The sequence below is a fragment of the Pseudophryne corroboree genome, chromosome 11 (assembly GCF_028390025.1).
Source record: "Pseudophryne corroboree isolate aPseCor3 chromosome 11, aPseCor3.hap2, whole genome shotgun sequence".
NCBI lineage: Eukaryota > Metazoa > Chordata > Amphibia > Anura > Myobatrachidae > Pseudophryne > Pseudophryne corroboree.
In genome coordinates this window covers 311,915,487-311,934,154 of record NC_086454.1, presented here as the reverse complement: position 1 = coordinate 311,934,154, position 18,668 = coordinate 311,915,487, and the positions used below count along the sequence as shown (strand labels likewise).

The window sequence follows — 18,668 nt, the reverse complement described above, 5'->3', positions numbered from 1 at the left end:
GGCGTGGCCGCGCGGTCCGCGATTAGGCCACGCCCCCAACCCCCAGCAGGCACAGCAATGAGATAGGGCTCCCCTGTCTCAAGTGCCCTGGGCCCCCCGGACTCATATTCAGCCCCTGGGAGCATGCCAGCAGCTCACAGAGCGCTGGGCACGCCCCCTCACTGACGAAAACGGGGACCCTCCCGTGAAGCCACGCCCCCTTTTCGCCGAGTGTGTTTCCCTCCTTCTGCCTGGATAAAGCTCCTGCAGAAAGCTGGGAGGTCTGCACCCCTGCCTGTGCCATGCCCAATGCCCATGCTATCTGCTTCTGCTCCTGGTCTCCTGTAGATTTGGCCAGATCTCTGTGACTCATTTGAATAACTCCGCCCACTGTTGTGACTCCGCCCAGCGTTAGCAAATGAATCACAAGGTCACAGAATAGGGCTATTATATAGGAGATATATATATATCACACTAGTACTGCAGCCGGACAGGTATATATTATGTAATGACGGACCTGCTGGACACTGTCTGTCAGACTCAGCACTGCAGACTCCTAAAGTAAGCTACTAGTATCAAGAAGATAGAAAAAAAAAAACCACGGGTAGGTGGTATACAATTACGGATGGACGAGCGACTGCCGACACAGAGGTAGCTACAGCCGTGGACTACCGTACTGTGTCTGCTGCTAATATAGACTGGATGATAATGAGATAAAATTAAAATATATATATATATCACACTAGTACTGCAGCCGGACAGGTATATATTATGTAATGACGGACCTGCTGGACACTGTCTGTCAGACTCAGCACTGCAGACTCCTAAAGTAAGCTACTAGTATCAAGAAGATAGAAAAAAAAAAACCACGGGTAGGTGGTATACAATTATGGATGGACGAGCGACTGCCGACACAGAAGTAACTACAGCCGTGGACTACCGTATTGTGTCTGCTGCTAATATAGACTGGATGATAATGAGATCAAATTAAAATATATATATATATATCACACTAGTACTGCAGCCGGACAGGTATATATTATGTAATGACGGACCTGCTGGACACTGTCTGTCAGCACTGCAGACTCCTAAAGTAAGCTACTAGTATCAAGAAGATAGAAAAAAAAAAACCACGGGTAGGTGGTATACAATTACGGATGGACGAGCGACTGCCGACACAGAGGTAGCTACAGCCGTGGACTACCGTACTGTGTCTGCTGCTAATATAGACTGGATGATAATGAGATAAAATTAAAATATATATATATATATATATATATCACACTAGTACTGCAGCCGGACAGGTATATATTATGTAATGACGGACCTGCTGGACACTGTCTGTCAGACTCAGCACTGCAGACTCCTAAAGTAAGCTACTAGTATCAAGAAGATAGAAAAAAAAAAAACCACGGGTAGGTGGTATACAATTACGGATGGACGAGCGACTGCCGACACAGAGGTAGCTACAGCCGTGGACTACCGTACTGTGTCTGCTGCTAATATAGACTGGATGATAATGAGATAAAATTAAAATATATATATATCACACTAGTACTGCAGCCGGACAGGTATATATTATGTAATGACGGACCTGCTGGACACTGTCTGCAGAATGCGTTTATAAAAACACCACACGACGAGTGTTTAACTTTTTCAGGCAGACAATCACAATATACTGGTGGTCAGCAGACAATCACAATACTGGTGGTCAGTGGTCACTGGTCAGTCGCAGTGGCACTCTGGCAGCAAAAGTGTGCACTGTACTTAAAAATATGTACTCCTGCTATAACTGCTCCCCAGTCTCCCCCACAATTAAGCTGTGTGAGCACTGCAGTGAGCACTCAGCAGTCAGATAATGATATACACTGTACAGTATTACATATGATGCAGCACACTGGGCTGAGCACAGATATGGTATGTGTACACTGTGTATCGTTTTTTTTCAGGCAGAGAACGGATTAATTAAACTGGTGGCACTGGTGTCACTGGTCACACTATCAGCAGCAAGTAGTACTCCTCCTATATGCTCCCCAAAATTTGTGTCTCACTCTAGTCACTCTAAACGGAGAGGACGCCAGCCACGTCCTCTCCCTATCAATCTCAATGCACGTGTGAAAATGGCGGCGACGCGCGGCTCCTTATATAGAATCTGAGTCTCGCGATAGAATCCGAGCCTCGCGAGAATCCGACAGCGGGATGATGACGTTCGGGCGCGCTCGGGTTAACCGAGCAAGGCGGGAGGATCCGAGCCTGCTCGGCCCCGTGTAAAAAAAGCTGAAGTTCGGCGGGTTCGGATTCCGAGAAACCGAACCCGCTCATCTCTAATAGTATAGTGATTTAGTGCAGTGCATAGGTGCATGTAGTGTAGTGATGTAGTTCAGTGTGTAGGGGATGCAGTATAGTGATGCAAGGTACAAAGCGGATCGTCGCTCAGCGATAGGTTTGTGCGAAGAATCCATTTGAACGGCCGTTCGCAAGGAGATTGACAGGAAGAGGGCGTTTGTGGGTGGCAACTGACCATTTTCAGGGAGTGGTTGAAAAAACGCAGGCGTGTCCATGCATTTGCAGGGAGGGTTCATTTCCGGCCCCGGACAGGCTGATGTGATCGCAGCGGCTGAGTTAATCTTCGGCTGTGCAGAGACTGCACAAAATCTGTTTGTACAGCTCTGCTACACATGCGATCGCACACTTGCAAAGCTAAAATACACTCCCCCTGTAGGCGGCGACTATCCGATCACAGAAGTGCAAAAATCGCCTGCTAGCGATCAGGTCTGAATTAGCCCCGTAGTGTGGTGGATAGGGGGATGTAGTGCAGTGATGAAGTGTTATGATATAGGGGGTCATTCTGAGTTGATCGCTAGCTGCCGTTGTTCGCAGCGCAGTGATCAGGCAAAAAAAGATCGGCATTTCTGCGCATGCGTATGCACCACAATGCGCACGCGCGACGTATGGGTGCAAAGTCCTTTGTGGTTTTGCACAAGTTCTAGTGATGTTTTCATTTGCACTGGCACCCGCAACAAGATTGACATGAAATGGGCGTTTCTGGGTGTCAACTGTCCGTTTTCAGGGAGTGCTTAGAAAAACGCAGGCGTGCCAGGCAAAACGCAGGCGTGGCTGGGCGAACGTTGCGGGTGTATGACATCAAAAGCCAACCCTCCAACGTTAGAATCAACGCACACGAAGAATAACTACAGGGCTGGTCTTGTTTTGTACAAAATGTTTTTGCAGGTGCTCTGCTGCACAGGTGTTCGCACTTCTGCAAAGCGAAAATACACTCCCCGGTGGGCGGTGACAATGCGTTTGCACGACTGCTAAAAACTGCTAGCAAGCGATCAACTCGGAATGACCCCCATAGTGCAATGTATGGGGACACACAGAGGAGCATGTAGTTGAACACGCTAGGGGGGCATGTGATGCATAGGGCATTTGAGGCACATAGGGGAATATTGTCTAATAGTTTCCCCTTTTTTCAACTTTTTTAATAATCTGATTATTTTAGTCTGTCAGGGTTTTTTTGTTTGTTTGTTTGTTTTTTGGGGGGGCGCAGCCAATTTCTGTCTTGCCCCGGGGGACGAAAATCCTAGTTTCGGCCCTGTCGTTGTTTATAGATGTCTAAGGAAGTGTAATATAAAAGTGCAGTTATTTTTCTTTTGCAGCATATTAAGATCCTTTCTCATGATCAGTTCTACGTTAAGGCTAGACGTGTGATGTCACTATAATTACAGATTATATGGGAATTGTTGCAGCTGTTTATAAAGTATAATAGGGCCCATACACTCTTCTGCTTTACCCAGGTGATGGTCTTCATACACGGCGGAGGATTCCTGACCGGATTAGCCAGCATGTATGATGGGTCTGCGCTCAGCTCCTATGAAGATGTCGTATTTGTGTCTATACAGTACAGGCTGGGAATCCTGGGCTTCTTCAGGTACAATTACCATCATTCTGCTGGTTAAAGTGTGTATCATTCTGCTGGTTAAAGTGTGTGTGTGTGTGTGTGTGTGTGTGTGTGTGTGTGTGTGTGTGTGTGTGTGTGTGTGTGTGTGTGTGTGTGTGTGTGTGTGTGTGTGTGTGTGTGTGTGCGCAGTTGGCCTCATGCAGTTGGCCTAATAACAGAGAGCAATAGCTTCCTCCCAATATGGCCACGGCACACTGGCAGCGTGGTAAAGACCCCAGTGGGTGTTTTTAAAGAAAGGTGCCATTTTTTTATGCCTACACACAGTGTAACTCCTAGCAACCCTCTTGGCAATTCCTGATCACAGGACATCCCCTCAAAATGATGACTGTCCCGCCATGATCAAGGTGGCTGGGAGTGATGTAGATCATATGTATGCAGTGGTGCCGAGAGAGGGGGGGAGAGGGTACAAATTACCTGGGCCCAGGTCTGATGGAGGGGCCCAGTGGGGGCCCATGAATACGCCTCCTGTGATTAGGCCATCCCCCTGAAAAGTACCTGGGCCCAGCAAGGCTTTCTACTGCCCTGGCTGGGAGGCTTGCCAGGCTCCTGTGAATGGGTGCTTCTCATGTGCTAGACACGCCCCAAGGAGGTGTGGCCATAACCCCCACCTGCTGTGGTCACACCCCCTTCGGGAAGGCAGGGGCCCAGAAAGTTGTTGTACCGGGACCCAGGATTTCTCTTGGCAGCCCTATATGTATGTATGTATGTACTGTATCATATGCATGTATGTACTGTATGTATGTATGTATGTATGTAATACTTGCCCTGCAGGAAGAGGTAGAATTTGTAGTCGTGGTGCTGTGATTCGTGGAGCTGTCTCTACTGAGCAATACTGCAATTTATGGCAACAGGGGTGTGATCAAAATGGAGAGAGAGTGTGAATGCTACTAATCCTTTACATAGGGCAACTCATAATAGGTTTCGGGGTCCTATAATATCTCGCAATGCCACACGTCTTCCATTTGTCCATCTGCGCTTGTAAGTATACTGTGTCATTCTATGTGTCAGCACAGGGGACGGCCAATTACACGGCAATTATGGACTACTCGACCAAGTTGCCGCCCTCCAGTGGATACAGGAAAACATTGCAGATTTCGGAGGTGACCCTCAGTCTGTCACTATATTCGGTGAATCAGCCGGTGGAGCAAGCGTCTCAGCTCATGTGAGTCCTATCTGCTATACAGTATTTCTCTATCGTCCTAGTGGATGCTGGGGTTCCTGAAAGGACCATGGGGAATAGCGGCTCCGCAGGAGACAGGGCACAAAAAGTAAAGCTTTTTCCGATCAGGTGGTGTGCACTGGCTCCTCCCCCTATGACCCTCCTCCAGACTCCAGTTAGATTTTTGTGCCCGGCCGAGAAGGGTGCAATCTAGGTGGCTCTCCTAAAGAGCTGCTTAGAAAAAGTTTAGCTAGGTTTTTTATTTTACAGTGATTCCTGCTGGCAACAGGATCACTGCAGCGAGGGACTGAGGGGAGAAGGAGTCAACTCACCTGCGTGCAGGATGGATTGGTTTCTTGGCTACTGGACATCAAGCTCCAGAGGGACGATCACAGGTACAGCCTGGATGGTCACCGGAGCCACGCCGCCGGCCCCCTTGCAGATGCTGAAATCAGAAGAGGTCCAGAATCGGCGGCTGAAGACTCCTGCAGTCTTCTAAAGGTAGCGCACAGCACTGCAGCTGTGCGCCATTTTCCTCTCAGCACACTTCACACGGCAGTCACTGAGGGTGCAGGGCGCTGGGAGGGGGGCGCCCTGGGAGGCAAATGATTACCTATAAAGGCTAAAAATACCTCACATATAGCCCTAGAGGCTATATGGAGATATTTAACCCCTGCCTAATTTTTCTAAATAGCGGGAGACGAGCCCGCCAGAAAAGGGGCGGGGCCTATCTCCTCAGCACACGGCGCCATTTCCTCTCACAGCTCCGCTGGTCAGGACGGCTCCCAAGTCTCTCCCCTGCACTGCACTACAGAAACAGGGTAAAACAGAGAGGGGGGGGCACATTTATGGCGATATTTTGATATAACAAAGCAGCTATAAGGGAGCACTTATTATAAGGCTATCCCTGATATATATATAGCGCTTTTGGTGTGTGCTGGCAAACTCTCCCTCTGTCTCCCCAAAGGGCTAGTGGGTCCTGTCTTCGTTAGGAGCATTCCCTGTGTGTCTGCTGTGTGTCGGTACGTGTGTGTCGACATGTATGAGGACGATATTGGTGTGGAGGCGGAGCAATTGCCAAATATGAGGATGTCACCCCCTAGGGAGTCGACACCAGAATGGATGCCTTTATTTATGGAACTACGGGATAGTGTCAACACGCTAAAGCAGTCGTTTGACGACATGAGACGGCCGGACAATCAATTAGTGCCTGTCCAGGCGACTCAAACACCGTCAGGGGCTGTGAAACGCCCTTTGCCTCAGTCGGTCGACACAGACCCAGACACAGGCGATGACTCCAGTGGTGACGGTGACGAATCAACCGTATTTTCCAGTAGGGCCACACGTTATATGATTTTGGCAATGAAGGAGGCGTTACATTTAGCTGATACTACAGGTACCACTAAACAGGGTATTATGTGGGGTATGAAAAAACTACCTATAGTTTTTCCTGAATCAGAAGAACTAAATGACGTGTGTAATGAAGCGTGGGTTGCCCCTGATAAAAAGCTGATAATTTCAAAGAAATTATTGGCATTATACCCTTTCCCGCCAGAGGTTAGGGAGCGCTGGGAAACACCTCCTAGGGTGGACAAGGCGCTAACACGCTTATCTAAACAAGTGGCGTTACCCTCTCCTGAGACGGCCGCACTTAAAGATCCATCAGATAGGAGGATGGAAAATATCCAAAAAAGTATATACACACATGCAGGTGTTATACTACGACCAGCTGTAGCGACTGCCTGGATGGGCAGTGCGGGGGTAGTTTGGTCAGAGTCCCTGATTGAAAATATTGATACCCTGGACAGGGACAATATTTTACTGTCGTTAGAACAAATAAAGGATGCATTTCTTTATATGCGTGATGCACAGAGGGATATATGCACACTGGCATCACGGGTAAGTGCTATGTCCATTTCGGCCAGAAGAGCTTTATGGACGCGACAGTGGACAGGCGATGCGGATTCAAAACGGCATATGGAAGTTTTGCCGTATAAAGGGGAGGAGTTATTTGGAGTCGGTCTATCAGATTTGGTGGCCACGGCTACAGCCGGGAAATCCACCTTTCTACCTCAAGTCACTCCCCAACAGAAAAAGGCACCGACTTTTCAACCGCAGCCCTTTCGTTCCTTTAAAAATAAGAGAGCAAAGGGCTATTCATATCTGCCACGAGGCAAAGGTCGAGGGAAGAGACAGCAACACGCAGCTCCTTCCCAGGATCAGAAGCCCTCCCCGGCTTCTACAAAAGCCTCAGCATGACGCTGGGGCTTCTCAAGCGGACTCGGGGACGGTGGGCGGTCGTCTCAAAAATTACAGCGCGCAGTGGGCTCACTCGCAAGTAGATCCCTGGATCCTGCAGATAATATCTCAGGGATACAGGTTGGAATTAGAGACAGATCCACCTCGCCGTTTCCTGAAGTCTGCTTTACCAACGTCCCCCTCCGAAAGGGAGACGGTTTTGGAAGCCATTCACAAGCTGTACTCTCAGCAGGTGATAGTCAAGGTACCTCTTCTGCAACAAGGGAAGGGGTATTATTCCACTCTTTTTGTGGTACCGAAGCCGGATGGCTCGGTAAGGCCTATTCTAAATCTGAAGTCCTTGAACCTGTACATAAAGAAGTTCAAGTTCAAAATGGAGTCACTCAGAGCAGTGATAGCGAACCTGGAAGAGGGGGACTTTATGGTATCCTTGGACATCAAGGATGCGTATCTCCACGTTCCAATTTACCCCTCACACCAGGGGTACCTCAGGTTCGTTGTACAAAACTGTCACTATCAGTTTCAGACGCTGCCGTTCGGATTGTCCACGGCACCTCGGATCTTTACAAAGGTAATGGCCGAGATGATGATTCTTCTTCGAAGAAAAGGCGTATTAATTATCCCATACTTGGACGATCTCCTAATAAGGGCGAGGTCCAGAGAACAGCTAGAGATGGGATTAGCACTGTCTCAAGAAGTGCTAAAACAGCACGGGTGGATTCTGAATATTCCAAAATCCCAGTTAATGCCGACAACTCGTCTGCTGTTCCTAGGGATGATTCTGGACACGGTTCAGAAAAAGGTTTTTCTCCCGGAGGAAAAAGCCAAGGAGTTATCCGAGCTTGTCAGGAACCTCCTAAAACCAGGAAAGGTGTCTGTACATCAATGCACAAGAGTCCTGGGAAAAATGGTGGCTTCTTACGAAGCAATTCCATTCGGCAGATTCCACGCAAGAATTTTCCAAAGGGATCTGTTGGACAAATGGTCAGGGTCGCATCTTCAGATGCACCTGCGGATAACCCTGTCTCCAAGGACAAGGGTGTCTCTTCTGTGGTGGTTGCAGAGTGCTCATCTATTGGAGGGCCGCAGATTCGGCATACAGGATTGGATCCTGGTGACCACGGACGCCAGCCTGAGAGGCTGGGGAGCAGTCACACAAGGAAGAAACTTCCAGGGAGTATGGACGAGCCTGGAAACGTCTCTTCACATAAACATTCTGGAACTAAGAGCAATATACAATGCTCTAAGCCAGGCAGAACCTCTGCTTCAGGGAAAACCGGTGTTGATCCAGTCGGACAACATCACGGCAGTCGCCCATGTGAACAGACAGGGCGGCACAAGAAGCAGGAGTGCAATGGCAGAAGCTGCAAGGATTCTTCGCTGGGCAGAGAATCATGTGATAGCACTGTCAGCAGTGTTCATCCCGGGAGTGGACAACTGGGAAGCAGACTTCCTCAGCAGACACGATCTTCACCCGGGAGAGTGGGGACTTCATCCAGAAGTCTTCCACATGCTGGTAACCCGTTGGGAAAGACCAATGGTGGACATGATGGCGTCTCGCCTCAACAAAAAACTGGACAGGTATTGCGCCAGGTCAAGAGATCCGCAGGCAATAGCTGTGGACGCGCTGGTAACGCCTTGGGTGTACCAGTCGGTGTATGTGTTTCCTCCTCTGCCTCTCATACCAAAAGTATTGAGAATTATACGGCAAAGAGGCGTAAGAACGATACTAGTGGTTCCGGATTGGCCAAGAAGGACTTGGTACCCGGAACTTCAAGAGATGATCACGGAAGATCCGTGGCCTCTACCTCTAAGGAGGGACTTGCTTCAGCAGGGTCCCTGTCTGTTTCAAGACTTACCGCGGCTGCGTTTGACGGCATGGCGGTTGAACGCCGGATCCTAAAGGAAAAAGGCATGCCGGAAGAAGTCATTCCTACTTTGATTAAAGCAAGGAAGGAAGTAACCGTGCAACATTATCACCGAATTTGGCGAAAATATGTTGCGTGGTGCGAAGATCGGAGTGCTCCGACGGAGGAATTTCAACTGGGTCGATTCCTACATTTCCTGCAATCAGGATTGTCTATGGGTCTCAAATTGGGATCTATTAAGGTTCAAATTTCGGCCCTGTCGATTTTCTTTCAAAAAGAATTGGCTTCAGTCCCTGAAGTCCAGACCTTTGTTAAGGGAGTGCTGCATATACAGCCTCCTGTGGTGCCTCCAGTGGCACCGTGGGATCTCAATGTGGTTTTGGAATTTCTAAAATCTCATTGGTTTGAACCACTAAAAAAGGTGGATTTAAAATATCTCACATGGAAAGTGACCATGTTACTAGCCCTGGCTTCGGCCAGGAGAGTGTCAGAACTGGCAGCTTTATCTTACAAAAGCCCATATCTGATTTTCCATTCGGACAGGGCAGAACTGCGGACTCGTCCGCATTTTCTCCCTAAGGTGGTGTCAGCATTTCATCTGAACCAGCCTATTGTAGTGCCTGCGGCTACAAGTGACTTGGAGGACTCCAAGTTACTGGACGTTGTCAGAGCATTAAAAATATATATTGCAAGGACAGCTGGAGTCAGAAAATCTGACTCGTTGTTTATATTGTATGCACCCAACAAGATGGGTGCTCCTGCGTCTAAGCAGACGATTGCTCGTTGGATCTGTAGCACAATCCAACTTGCACATTCTGTGGCAGGCCTGCCACAGCCTAAATCTGTAAAGGCCCACTCCACAAGGAAGGTGGGCTCATCTTGGGCGGCTGCCCGAGGGGTCTCGGCATTACAACTTTGCCGAGCAGCTACGTGGTCAGGGGAGAACACGTTTGTAAAATTTTACAAATTTGATACTCTGGCTAAGGAGGACCTGGAGTTCTCTCATTCGGTGCTGCAGAGTCATCCGCACTCTCCCGCCCGTTTGGGAGCTTTGGTATAATCCCCATGGTCCTTTCAGGAACCCCAGCATCCACTAGGACGATAGAGAAAATAAGATTTTACTTACCGATAAATCTATTTCTCGGAGTCCGTAGTGGATGCTAGGCGCCCATCCCAAGTGCGGATTATCTGCATAAATTGTACATAGTTATTGTTAACTAATTCGGGTTATTGTTGAAGGAAGCCATCTTTCAGAGGCTCCGCTGTTATCATACTGTTAACTGGGTTTAGATCACAAGTTGAACGGTGTGATTGGTGTGGCTGGTATGAGTCTTACCCGGGATTCAAAATCCTCCCTTATTGTGTACGCTCGTCCGGGCACAGTACCTAACTGGAGTCTGGAGGAGGGTCATAGGGGGAGGAGCCAGTGCACACCACCTGATCGGAAAAAGCTTTACTTTTTGTGCCCTGTCTCCTGCGGAGCCGCTATTCCCCATGGTCCTTTCAGGAACCCCAGCATCCACTACGGACTCCGAGAAATAGATTTATCGGTAAGTAAAATCTTATTATTAAATGGGGCTCCTTAGTGAATATCGGTAAAAAAGAATAATGTAGTCTGAAAGTTGCTTTAAAGAGAAAAAAAAATACTGCAAATGACATCATCAAATCAAATCTTTGGTGTTTTTTAACTTTATATTTTATGACCGATTTTCAGTTGACACGAGAATTTACAGGAACCGCAATGTCATCCCAATGTGATTGCATGTAATGGGACAAAGCAGCAGAAAAGATTTAATCAATATTTATTTATGCAACAAGATTTAAGAACTTATTTATCAAATAATATTGCAGGATATTCCCAGAAAACACAGATTTTCGGAGGATAGTTACAAATATTAAGTATCCCCCGAATGTACGATAGAGGGACCGCAGAAGTTATCTTCATATATGCTGTGGTTCCTCCATGTACTACAGCAGCCGCAGACCCCATAGATTTGCCAAGCTCTGGAATATGAAGCATCTGAAGATTGCATTAGCTGCTGTATGGGCTACAATCGGCAAAAATGACCGGGATAGAGTTCCTCCGGACCCTTCCAGACGATGGTCCCTGCACGTGTGCAGGAGTTCCAATAGAAGAGTGAAGATACCACTCATGCGGTCACTTCACTCCGATACTAAGCAGGGATGGGCTTCTCTTGGCGAAACTTAGGGGTCTATTTACTAAGCCCTGGATGGAGATAAAGTGGATGGAGATAAAGTACCAAAGGATCAGCTCCTAACTGTCATTTTTAAAACCCAACCTGTGACATGGCAGTTAGGAGCTGATTGGTTGGTAGTTTATCTCCGTCCACTTTATCTCCATGCAATGCTTAGTAAATAGACCCCAAAATTACTTATTGCTGTGAATAGCACCTGAATCCTAAATCCTTCTGGGGGATCAGAGCTGTATACTGTAGGCATGTTAAGAAAACAGCGTTCTATGTGCAACATGCTGGCAGGGTCAAACTGGCCCACAGGGGTAGTGGAGAAATCCCTGGTGGGTCCCACTACCCGAGAGCCCACCCTCTATTCTAGGTCAAGTTCCAGACTGTGCACTCAGATTATACATAGTTACTCTATTAAAGGGCCAGTTGCCTGGTGGAACAGCACCACTGATAAACAAGGGTGCTTGGTTCACTTCTATAGAAACTACACTAAAATTCACATAATGGTTAGCCAAGTGTGTGTGGTGGCTGGCCACAGCCCATCTGGTGGCTGACCCTCCCCCCTTCAACATGAGCCCCCTATACGGCAGTCCCCCGGTGGGCCCTTCATGCCCAATTCCGACATTGCACGCTGGCCAGTACCACAGTTATACCACGGTCAGTATTCCATCCTGGACCTCTTACCATACGTGTGACACATAATCATTCCTGTCTCTCCTCCTAGGTGCTGTCGCCTCTGTCTAAGGGCCTGTTCCACAGAGCCATCGCTGAGAGTGGGGTCATGACCATGTCTGTTATAGTGGCCAGCAAGGATGAAGACCTCATTGTCTATAGAAATGTAAGTATTCCCTTCGGTGTATTATTAGTCGTTCGTTGCGCTGTAAGACAATGGGGGAATTAATTTAGATGCAGTAATTTACTGGCTGTAAAAAGACAGGTGGTGGCCTTGGGCTTTAACACCCGCTGCTATTCAATTAGAGCCCCTTTTTCTCACCCGGTAAATTACCTTGTTGACATAAGTTCCCGGACCCGGACCTATGTGCTAACATGGTTTGGGCACCCAATAACAGGCTATTATCTGGGATTTCTTTCGGGTCTGCTCAGAAACCCCCATTAAGTGCAGAGTGCGGACTGCCTTTGGGGACTAATAGAATAGCCCTGGGAGATCAATTATCCGGCTGTAAATTACCGCGGCTAAATTAATTCCCCCAGTGGCCGCACAAGACTGCTGATATCCTCTTGTACAAATTCCACAGTCACTTAGATAAGTCACACTGGGGTCTCTGCAGTAAGCATTAGAGTGTCATAAAGTGGAGAGAATTAAAGTACCAGCTAATCAGCTCCTAATTGCGATGTTACAGGCTGTGTTTGAAAAATGACAGGATCAGGCTGGCTGGTACTTTATCTCTGTCCACTTTATCTCTCTCCAAAGCTTAGTAGATAGACCCCCTCTCTGTCTTCTTGTGTTAGAGGTGACAAAATTGCCCTATGAGTGCATATACTGTATGTTTATCTCCTTTTGCACTAGCCTGCGTATATCTGTGCCAAGCGATTGCTTTATACATGTCTGTACATTTGTGGTTTGCAGTCTGCCTGTGACCGCTTGGCAAGTGCAGCCTGTAGTCACCCCGTGTGCCCTCGCTATAAAGGTACAAGGTCTAAGAACTGTTTGCTGTTGTTGCAATAACCTCAGGCTCTGCCCCTTACCCGCACACAGACACACACACACACACACACACACACACACACACACGCACACACACACACGTATCATAGTATTGTACTTACATTGCATTTATACCCTTTCACCATGTATCACTGTAGGACTGACACTAGGGCAGGGGGATAATAGTCCATAATCTGTATAATGGGAATATATTGGAATAAAAATAGTTTTGCATTCTTCTCAAAATGGGGAATACAAATATTACCCCTTTCACATCGCACAAATAACCCGGTATCGACCCGGCATATTGACGGGTCGACACGGGTCAGTGTGTGGTGTGAAAGCGCCAAGTCCAAATTCCCGAGTCGCCTGACCCGGTAATTCAACCCGGGTTATAAACAGTGTTATTCCCGGGTTGAATACCGGGTAAGTGGCTGCGTAAATGGATTCCCGGGTTGATGCGACCTGGGACCCGTTTACTAGATAGGGAGAGGCGGTACGGAGATGAGCTCATCTCCCAGCGCCGCCTCCACCCCCACTGCCAGCTCCGCCCCCCCGCTGCTATGGCAACCGACCCAGCATATTGCTGGGTCGGACAGCCATCCAAAAGGGGTAGGAGAGTCTCCAATGCCATATCCTACCCGGGAAGGACCCGTTTCCAATTCCCAGGTGGGATCCGGCATTGGAGATGTGAAAGGGGTATATGTGTGACAGCTTGCACCCGCAAGTAAGTGTGGCGGTATGCCATATGTACTGTACCACTGTAGTTGGCACTAGAAGGGGCTGCGAGGGGGGTGAGTTTTGGCGGCGTTGCTGGCATTTACACGTCGTCACAATGGCAACTCACACCCCCTGTGTGCTGCTCGCACCTAATTGGATTCCTCCCAAAGAGCAAGTTCTGATATTTGTAACCTTTGTTCCAAAGGGACACTGAGCTATAGATATTTGTGGCAGGTGAGTGAATAACTTGTTACATTGTTTCCTTTCAGTGGGGATTCTAGTAAAGAGAAAAAAAACAGATTTGTGTTAGAGCTGTGCAGTTCGGTTTTGATTCAGTTCTTCCTGCCAAAATCGGGTCTGAAAATAAGGCTAAATGTCATCTTTCAAGGACAACGTTGATTAACATCCTATCCAAAAAAGATTTTGCGGAAAGATGACGTTTAGTCTCGTTTTGAGGTCCAAATTTGGTACGAAGAACTGAGTCAAAACCGAACCGATGTGCAAATTTAATTTCTCCGTTTCCTTGTGATATTATGATTATTTCCACGGGAAAAAAGAGAAAGATTTCCCCCAGCACACCTAAAAGTATCAGCAATAAGATTTATGTACTACATGATAATAGAAATACAGAGATATACAAATCTCATTGCTGCTACTTTGCAGTGTATTGTGGGGAAAAAATTTTTTTTTCTTGTTTAGAATAACCCCTCCCTTTTATGCACCAGAAAAGGATTACTAAATTGATTGAGCAGCTACCATTTTATATTGCTATTCCCAGGAAAACTCTGATGGATTGGGGATAACCATGTAAGAATCACAATGACTAATTTAGGACCCGTCATCTCCCATTGCATAAGATAACACCCACTCAAATACTGCCCTGCCTGCCCTTACCGGCCATCATGTGCCACACCATGATTTTCTGTAAAAGCATTTTATTGTAAACGTCACAGCCCTCTTATTTTAGCTTCTCCCCAGGCCAGCCCTTTTCTGGATGTACTAGCACCATGAAAAAATGTGAACCACATGCTCAAGTCATCATGCCCATTTCCATCATTCATCATATACACAAATATGTGGTTCACAATATAGGGATTAAGGTATCGCAGTGGTGGTATCATTGTGGGCGTGGGAGGGAAAGTTCTATTTAGAGGGCAGTATGCTATTCCCTATTCCCTCCACCATATGGCCAAGGGTACTGTTAGATATACTCTGCTGGAGAATCTATCTAACTAGCTGGCTAAAATCGGCTGTGGCACAGATATGCAAAAATGACTTGATGGAATTATTGAGTGTAACAGCGAAAAAATATAATATTAATATAATTTAAAATGACAGTTGGGAAATGCTACACCGCGGGAAGGGAGTGTTGATGGGATCATCTGACTAGCTAAATCAGGGGTGGGGAACCTTTTCTTTACCAAGGGCCATTTGGATATTTATAAAATCCTTCGGGGGCCATACAAAAATGATCAACTTAAAAAATTACCCAGCCCCCCAGTAGTTATGCCCCTTAATGGTACTTAGTGCGCGCGCCAAAAATGGATGTGGCCAATTAAAATGGGACGTGATACACATATGCCCCCAATAGTGCAGTGCCAGATACACATGTGCCCGTGCAGTGACAGATACACATATGTCGCCACAGTGCCAGATACACAAATGCCCCACAGTGCTAGATACACAAATGCCCCCACAGTTCCAGATACACAAATGCCCCCACAGTTCCAGATACACAAATGCTCCCACAGTGCCAGATATACAAATGCCCCCACAGTGCCAGATACACAAATGCCCCCACAGTGCCAGATAGATATTGCCCCACACATGCCCACCCACCCTACTGTGCTGCTCACCTCTGCTGCTGTGTGTCAGGGGAGGGGAGGAGAGCGCAGCGTGCGCCTCTCCTGCCCCTTAGTGCTCCATCTGGCGGCGGCGTGTCTCAGCTGTCAGCGGCCAGGCAGGGAGGAGAGCGCAGCTATGCTGGGCGGCGGTGGCGGCGTGTAGGACCTCAGACCAGCCGCCGGTTCATGAGCCGATCAGAGCTCACAGACCGGCAGTGGCGGCTCTTGATTGGCTGGCGGTCAGCGAGTTCTAATTGGCTTATGAAACGGCGGCTGGTTTGAGATCCTACCGGCCGCTGCTGCCGGACATAGCTGCGCTATCCTCACACAGCAGCGGGTGGGCTGGAACAAACAGCTTTGCGGGCCTTATACGGCCCGCGGGCAGGAGGTTCCCCACCCCTGAGCTAAATAGACTAGCCACGGCTTATGCAAAGCTGACAGTTGGGTTCACTCTCAAGGTGTGGGACAGACTGTGTATATCTCATGATCTAGCTCCGCGCCCCTCTCCAATTTGGAACCATCCTTTATTTACTCTTGGGTGAAGCGGCCCAATGGCCTCTTTTTAGCAGTACTTGCAAATGGTCAGCTTTATTATCTCGCAGTTTCCTTCCCATACTCTACAGGCGCTGTCTCCAATTGAAAGCCTTTGTGTATACTCGATAGGAAAGGCAATATCTCCGCCCTATACCTCTTCATTCTAGCCCTGACTCCTCCTGACCGGGAACCTCAGTAGTTGGCTTGGGAAACTGATTTATCTGACACTATTGAGGATAAGGGATGGTCTATCATTAGGGCCAGAACTGCTAAAGCCTCTATAAGTGTGGCCATCAGGGAAACGTGTTATAAGGTATACATGAGATGGCACTTGGTGCCATCTGAGCTTCACACCCTATTTCCATCTACACCAAGCTCCTGCTGGAGACATTGTAGTGAGGAGGGTACGTTTTGCCATACACGGTGTTCACACCCTGTAATTGACTCATATTGGGAGTAAGTATGGGATCTGATATACAGGTCACAGAAATGTCCGTGCCTTGAGATGTTTCTGTAGCGCTCTTGCGTGCCCCAGTACAAGCTAATAGTCCATACTGATTGTCCAAAATTGGAAATCTCCAGTAGCACCGTAATTACTGTCCCTTTGTGCTCATGTTCTACTTGTGGCCTCAATGGAATACATCTCGAGCTTACAAACTGACACTGCGGCTACCTTTCACAATTTATGGTCCCCGAGGTATCGATTTCAGTCCTCCCCTCTACCTTGTCTCTAATAGTCTTTTCTTTTACCACTACTTTTATCTTTATTTCCCCTTTAATGTCCCCCATCTGGTTTTGTCAAATTGGTGTTTCTATTGTATTTCTTTTATATTACCCTAGTCTTGGTGTCCTTTATGCCCATTCATAATGACTGGTTAGCCCCTAGTCTGTCGCGTCTTTCAGTTTCTGTGTACCCTACTGATATAATTTCTGTGTACAATGGTGGTCATTCCGAGTTGTTCGCTCGTTATTTTTCTTTCGCAACGGAGCGATTAGTTGCTAATGTGCATGCGCAATGTCCGCAGTGCGACTGCGCCAAGTAAATTTGCTATGCAGTTAGGTATTTTACTCACGGCATTACGAGGTTTTTTCTTCGTTCTGATGATCGTAATGTGATTGACAGGAAGTGGGTGTTTCTGGGCGGAAACAGGCCGTTTTATGGGAGTGTGCGAAAAAACGCTACCGTTTCTGGGAAAAACGTGGGAGTGGCTGGAGAAACGGAGGAGTGTCTGGGCGAACGCTGGGTGTGTTTGTAACGTCAAACCAGGAACGAAACTGACCTAACTGATCGCAGATGCCGAGTAAGTCTGGAGCTACTCAGAAACTGCTAAGAAGTGTCTATTCGCAATTCTGCTAATCTTTCGTTCGCAATTTTGATAAGCTAAGATTCACTCCCAGTAGGCGGCGGCTTAGCGTGTGCAAATCTGCTAAAAGCAGCTAGCGAGCGAACAACTCGGAATGACCACCAATGTTTTATTGTAACAGAACTGTGTATACCCATCTTATTGTGTACCCGCTAACTGAAAATAATAATTAGAAAAAACATTGGCCCTCATTCCGAGTCGTTCGCTCTGTATTTTTCATTGCATCGCAGTGAAAATCCGCTTAGTACGCATGCGCAATATTCGCACTGCGACTGCGCCAAGTATTTTTACAATGAAGTTAGTATTTTTACTCACGGCTTTTTCTTCGCACCGGCGATCGTAGTGTGATTGACAGGAAATGGGTGTTACTGGGCGGAAACACGGCGTTTTATGGGCGTGTGGATAAAAACGCTACCGTTTCCGGAAAAAACGCAGGAGTGGCTGGAGAAACGGGGGAGTGTCTGGGCGAACGCTGGGTGTGTTTGTGACGTCAAACCAGGAACGACAAGCACTGAACTGATCGCACAGGCAGAGTAAGTGTGGAGCTACTCTAAAACTGCTAAGTAGTTTGTGATCGCAATATTGCGAATACATCGTTCGCAATTTTAAGATGCTAAGATACACTCCCAGTAGGCGGCGGCTTAGCGTGTGCAACTCTGCTAAAATCGCCTTGCGACCGATCAACTCGGAATGAGGGCCATTGTTTTAAATTTAGAGTTCATAGATTCTCCAGCGGATCTGTTTGCATGACGACATTTAATATTGGGCCTATAGTTCTATTTTAAGTGAATTGATTGACAAACCCTTTGGTCTAAACCTAATAACTTAAAGGTTACATGAACGTGTATTCCATGTGTGACATTTTATAAATAATATTGTTAATAAAAACTTTTGTGGACCATTCTAGGAAACTTTCCATTTAAAAGGCAGGCCACAATTTCCAGTATTCCCATTATTTGTTCCATATGACCAGCTGTGAAGTAGTGCCTCGTGTAAATGTAATATGTATTTCTCTATCGTCCTAGTGGATGCTGGGGTTCCTGAAAGGACCATGGGGAATAGCGGCTCCGCAGGAGACAGGGCACAAAAAGTAAAGCTTTAGGATCAGGT

At 47.4% G+C, this 18,668-nt stretch overlaps 1 protein-coding gene across 1 annotated transcript in view; it reads left to right on the top strand.

Annotated features, from left to right (window-relative positions):
* LOC134969579 (fatty acyl-CoA hydrolase precursor, medium chain-like) overlaps window positions 1-18,668 on the top strand; it is a 173,966-nt gene that overhangs the window by 105,436 nt on the left and 49,862 nt on the right. The window contains exons 4-6 of the mRNA XM_063945627.1: window positions 3,777-3,910; window positions 4,949-5,102; window positions 12,155-12,268. Of these exons, the coding sequence (XP_063801697.1) occupies window positions 3,777-3,910; window positions 4,949-5,102; window positions 12,155-12,268 (402 nt within the window). The remainder of the gene's footprint in view (window positions 1-3,776; window positions 3,911-4,948; window positions 5,103-12,154; window positions 12,269-18,668) is intronic.